The 6000-nt window shown below is 41.1% G+C and overlaps 1 protein-coding gene across 6 annotated transcripts in view; it reads right to left on the bottom strand.

Moving 5' to 3' along the window:
• Positions 1 to 421: 421 nt before the first annotated feature.
• The window catches only part of USP13 (ubiquitin specific peptidase 13), a 127535-nt gene continuing 121956 nt past the window's right edge, over positions 422 to 6000 (bottom strand). For all 6 annotated transcript variants that reach the window (XM_058189083.1, XM_058189080.1, XM_058189085.1 and 3 more), the window contains 3 exons: positions 4671 to 4833; positions 1522 to 1606; positions 422 to 773 (listed from right to left, as the gene is read on the bottom strand). In XM_058189083.1, the coding sequence (XP_058045066.1) occupies positions 680 to 773; positions 1522 to 1606; positions 4671 to 4833 (342 nt within the window). In that variant the 3' untranslated portion in view covers positions 422 to 679. The remainder of the gene's footprint in view (positions 774 to 1521; positions 1607 to 4670; positions 4834 to 6000) is intronic.

Below are 6000 nucleotides of genomic sequence, written 5' to 3'. Positions count from 1 at the left end.
CATCGATCATCCAGTGCAGAAATAAATAATAATAATAATAATAATCATGGCATGTGATCAAATCCCAAATGAAAAAAAAAATGAACATTCAGACTGTATTGGGACATGATATAAGTCACCTTGGCTTCAATAATTAGGTTTAATTTCAAGCTCTGAAGTCTGCAAAATACTCTGGGGGGTCTTACTTTTTGTTTTCTTTTTTAATTGGAAATTTAGGGCTCCAGATAAGCAACTTTTCATGCTAGCAAATAGATTCCATCCAGCATAGTGATGAATTCCTAGTTCAAAGCAACTGCTTAGCGACCGTCAGTCCTTAAGGATTAAAACAAAAGATGGCAGGTTCTTCTCAGTGCGGGAACAGTTTTGTGTTCTCTGGATGTTTTGCTGCAACCTCCGTTAGTGCTTCAGAACAGTCTTAAGGTCTCCACAAAATGTAGACAAACTTTAGAATCCTACAATGCACCATCATTTAACAGAAAACTCTCCTCTAAAAGTTTAAGAAGGCATCAATTGAATTATCCTGATTTAAGCTATAAATAGGACCAAATATTTTCCTTCTTGCTTTGCTTTGCTTTTTCTTTTGCTTTTTTGGCAGTCCAAAGGCTTTGCTTACTTGAAACACATTTTTGGCAGAAGAAAAAGGCTTATGGCTTCTTAAGGCCAGAGAACATAGTGAAGTCTAACTTGGTATCCTGTGATAGAAGTAAATATAGCCTAGCTCTACAGGCGGCTGCTCGGAGGCACAAACTTTATGGTCGTTGTAGATAACCCATCTGAAAAGGAGAAAGAAGAAGAAGAAAGTGCCGTGAACATCATGAAATTGAATTAAATGGACAAGAAACACCTACAACCGCTGACACCACTACTACGATCACTGCCATCTTACTTGATTATATTGATTTTGCTTATCTAGAGAATTGGGATAATGAACAAGCCGCAGTCTGACTGCTTCCAACATTTAAGAGAATTTGTGGTAGGCTCTTAATCCCCATCCAAAACCACTGCTAATATAGAAGTCAGCCTCATTCATTCATTCATTCATTCATTCATTCATTCATTCATTCATTCATTCATTCATTGATGTTAGAAATGGAATTTTCCAACATGGTTTCCATAGAAGCCTATGGAGATTCTCAGTCATCCAGGTCATGGTTATTCCAAAAATGCTTTATCAAAAAGCAGCTGGACTGTTCTTTCCTTGAGAAAAGTTTCGCTTCTCATCCAAAGAAACTTCATCAGTTCTGACCGAATGGTGGAGGGTGGAAGGATTTCTACTGCTTGCAGCCATCTTCTCGTTAGCATTCTTTCTGAGGGTCGTTGAGTCCAAGTGAAGGGAATTTATAAATCCTTCCATTCTCAAAACATCTTCAAGGAGGGGAAAAAAAACAACAACCCAGTCCAGTGGCCTTTTGAAAAAGCCCTTTTTGGGTTTCCATAGAAGCGTCGATCTCAAAACATTTGCCCAAACTTTGGGCACTACGTAACAATAGTAACACAACCAGTCATGTCACATTATATTACCTTCCTTCCTTTTTAAGATGACAAACATAATGGCCGCTCATGGTAGATGTTCCCATGTGACTGATGAAGCCAAAGAGTTCATATCCTGCCCAAGAAAATATCAGGGTGTGATGAGCAAAGCCATGATGGAAGACAATCCAGAAATCTTGCCCACATTCCCCTAGCAACAATTCCTTAGCCAACTCACTTTTGATGTCTTGAAAAGTTACATTCAGGAATAAAATGGGCATTTTTTTTGAAAATTGCAAACCTATAGATCAGGGGCGTCAAACTCAAGGTCTGGAGGCAGGGGTGAAATGCTTCCGGTTCAAACCGGATTGCCTGATCCAGTAGCGATAGTGGCAGGTGGTTCGGAGAACCGGTAGCAAAAATCCCTCCCCCCCCCCACCATGTCCAGCTGAGCCGTGCGATCATCAGAAGTTTTTTTTTTTTTAACTTTTAAAAGCATTTTTTTCTTTGGCTGAAAAAATGCTTTTAAAAGTTTTTTTAAAAAAGCCTCTGATGATCACGCAGCTCAGCTGGGATTGTCGGAGGCTTTTAAAACCTCTTCGGCCGAAGAGGTTGTAGAAAAAATTCTTTTAAAAGGCCCCTCTGACGTTCCCAGCTGAGTTGCCTGATTGTCAGAAGCTTTTAAAAGCATTTTTAGGCAAAAAATGCCATTTTTGCCATTTAAAGGCAAAAAAAAATGCTTTTAAAAGAAAAAAAGTCTCTGACGATCAGGCAACTCAGCTGGAATCATCAGAGGAGCCTTTTAAAAGAATTTTTCTACAACATCTTCGGCTGAAGAGGTTGTAGAAAAAATGCTTTAAAAAGTAAAAAAAAAGTTGGCCACGCCCACCCAGTCACATTACCCTCACCACCAAGCCACGCCCACCGAACCGGTAGTAACGAATTTTACCTTTCACCCCTGTTTGGGGGCCAGATCCAGCCTGCGGGGTGCTTAGATCTGGCCTGCGGGGCTGCCCTAGAAACAGCAAAGGACCGTCCCGCGATGCCTCTGCCATTGAAAATGGAGCTCGGGAGAGCTGTGGGCGGCCCTTCCAAGCTCCATTTTCACTGGCAGAGGGCTGCATTCACAGCCGAAACCGGAGCTCGGGAGCCCGTTTTCACTGCCAGAGCCCTCAGGCCACCACAGGTGCCCCCAACATGAGTGATGTCGAGCTGGCCACACCCATCCTGGTCATGCCCACACCGAGGTCAAACACAACCTTATGTGGCTCTCAACGAAATCGAGTTTGACACCCCTGCTATAGATCATTAAGTTTTTGCACACTGTAACTCCCTAGCATTTATAAACCCTGCAAATATATTCTGTGCGTGGTTGTCACGAATCACGTCTACTTTAACGCTATTTCCTATAAAAGATGACATAGCATAGCAGTCCTCAGCAATATTCAACCTTCCCTGGACTGGGAATGTTCCCTGGACAGCAATGTCGGCTGGCGGCCCCCAGGGGAAGGTCCTTCTCTGTGGGGGCTCCCACACTCTGGAACGAACTTCCCCCGGGTTTACGCCAAATACCTGACCTTCGGACCTTTTGCCGCGAACTGAAGACACATCTTTTTATTCGCGCGGGGCTGGCCTAAATTTTATGGATTTTATAGTTTGTATTATTAATTTTAAATGGGGTTTTAGTTTCTATATATTTTAAATTTTTAGGCAAATTATAATAAGTTTTTTAATCTAGCATTTTATATAATATTGTCTTGTTTGTTTTTTATTTGCCTGTACACCACCCTGAGTCCTTCGGGAGAAGGGCGGTATAAAAATCAAATAAATGAAATGAAATGAAATGACTGCACGCAATATCTCTCAGGATATTGTTTTGTATTTCAGACGTCCATTATCTCCCTAAAAGTTCCATAGTTAGGGGCATCAAGTATTACTTGGTATTCTCAGGCTACTTGGATTGTGTTGTTGCATTCATTGATGCTCAACAAATTTTAGCTGCTGCCTAAAAGCTCCATCCTGTGGTTTATTTCTCCTGCAAGAGTTATGATGGTTTTTTAAAAAGAAGGTTAACAAAATAAAGGTTAAAAAAGCAGAGAATGTTGCAAACAAATTGAAGCATGAACACGAGGCCTTAAAGACACCCACCCACCCACCAAAACTCATATGTGTATTCTTCAGTAGAGATTTTTATGATCAGCTACTTCATATTGTTTCAGGCCAATGGCCCGTGTCAATTTATTTTAACCATTTTTTGCTGGCTGGAGAGTATTCAGAAAAAGCCGAGATTGTTTAGTGATGCCAAAGACTGAACTAGGGTCCTTAAAGGATTGTTTAACACAGCAACAACCAAGTTCAACATCAAGCAAATATTTAACCAAAACTAGAAATCAGCCCTGTTCTTTAGTTATTATTATACATATAATGTACATGTTTGGCTCACGGATACATTCATAGGTATGTAACATTGTAAATCACCAGTGTATTAAAACATGTGAAAAGTCTAAAATCATATTGTCATAACCTAATCTTAAAAATAAAATAAAATGACATTATCTGAGTAAAAAAACAAAAACAAACTTGTGTAATTCTTTGCCAGGATCCTGAAAACGGTATTTTCTTTCCTGTAGAGTTCTTTAGCCTTTACGCAATTCCAACAGATTATATACAGAGATTCCTATCGGTCAGAACTAACCTATATTATTTATTAAATTTATATGCTGCCCATCTGACCGATACAGCGATTCTGGGCAGTTTACCCATCGCTGCTTGTTTTATAGCTATTCTGTTTGATGCATCTGATATGGATGGAGAAACAATTCATAAGCGTAACCAGTGGTGGGATTCAGCCGGTTCGGGAAAACCGGTAGTTAAATTCTAGCTGGCCCTGCCCCTTCCTGCCCCCTCCTCATGACTCGTTTGCACTCCTAGGAAGGGGAGGCCCAAAATGGGACATGTGGAGGCACGTCCCCACATGACCCATTTTTGCTCCCGGGGGCAGGGGTACAGGAGGCTGAGTGCTGTCTGTCACACCTCCTGGCCATGCCGACCATGGCAACGCCCACCAAGCCAGTCATTAGGGCAGATAATTGTTCAATTATTTGAATCCCACCACTGAGTGTAACCAAGGTATTTGGGAAGGGGAAAAAATGAATAAACCAGGCAGCTCAACATATGCAACATAGCAAGGAGAAACTTACTTCCTGGCCCATCTTTGATCCGGGGCCCTTCGGGATCCGATTCTGCAAGGATGTTAGCATTCACATGGTTTTCTATATTCATGACCTCAGAAGCTACTTCAGTCTCCTCCTCTGGTTCAGGGTGACTAAAGATCCAGTCCAATGCGTGCTCCAAGTTGTTATTCTTCCAAGCAAAATAGCATGGAATAATAAAATAGACAAGAGCTGTCAATATGTTGTCATCACTATGATAGCATTTTCTCTTAATTGAGCTGTTGTTGTTTTCCAAGAATAGACCCAAATATATATGCACAATAGTCCTCGGGTTATGACTGGTGATTTAATGACCGTTCACTAAATCACAGAGTTATGATGGACCCCTCCCACCAAAAAATGTACTTGGTTTTGTAGTTCCAATAGCTGCCTCCCCCTCATCCCATGGTCATGGGATTGTATTTTGGGGGCTCAGCAACCGGCCCATATTTACAACTAGGTGCAGCATCCTGTGGTCACATCACCACGATTTACACTATTTGTTGAGAGAAACCAGTGTTTACTTTTGGTTTTCAGGAAACAACAAAACAAACGTAAACACCCATTTCAGACTTAATGACCATGGCATCTGTTTAATGAACAGCGCAAAAAAAAAAGGCCACAAAATCAGGTCAGTCGTATGATGACCCACATAATGACTGGCATGACTTAGGACCATAATTTTACGCTCAGTTATGCTTGTAAATTCAGGATTACCTGTGTACCATTTTATGGAGGGAATACAACTTGCATAATTGAGATAAGCATGGTAGCAGAAGAGAGCCTGGTTAGGAAAAACCGTACTAACTTCTTCTTCAAATGCACATATTATATTGTAAATAGCATCTACTCTCATTGCCTTCCTTTGTCTGATACATCCCAGAAAAGGAGCTGTGCATACAAGTATATACTTCGATGATTTTCAATAAAGCAACAAACTTTGCTAACATTTTTAAAACTGGTTTATTCTTTAGGCTCTCTTTTCCACTAACATCTTTGATAATTTCAAGTACTGTAAAACAATTAGGACATAAGCAAAACAAGACCAATGAGCACTACCCAGAGGTGGGTTTCAGCAGGTTCTGAGCCATTCTGGAGAACCGGTAGTGGAAATTTTGAGTAGTTCTGAGAACCAGTAGTTAAAATTCTGACTGGCCCTTCCCCCATCTATTCTCTGCCTCCCAAATCCCAGCTGATCGGGAGGGAATGGGGATATTGCAGTAACCTTCCCCTGGAGTGTGATGGGAATGGAGATTTTACATATCCTTCCCCTGCCACGCCCAACAAGCCACACTCACAGAACCGGTAGTAAAAAAAT

This window comes from Ahaetulla prasina, chromosome 6, assembly GCF_028640845.1.
Source record: "Ahaetulla prasina isolate Xishuangbanna chromosome 6, ASM2864084v1, whole genome shotgun sequence".
Lineage (NCBI taxonomy): Eukaryota > Metazoa > Chordata > Lepidosauria > Squamata > Colubridae > Ahaetulla > Ahaetulla prasina.
Note: the sequence above shows the minus strand (reverse complement) of the source record. Positions and strands in the feature narration are given on the sequence as shown.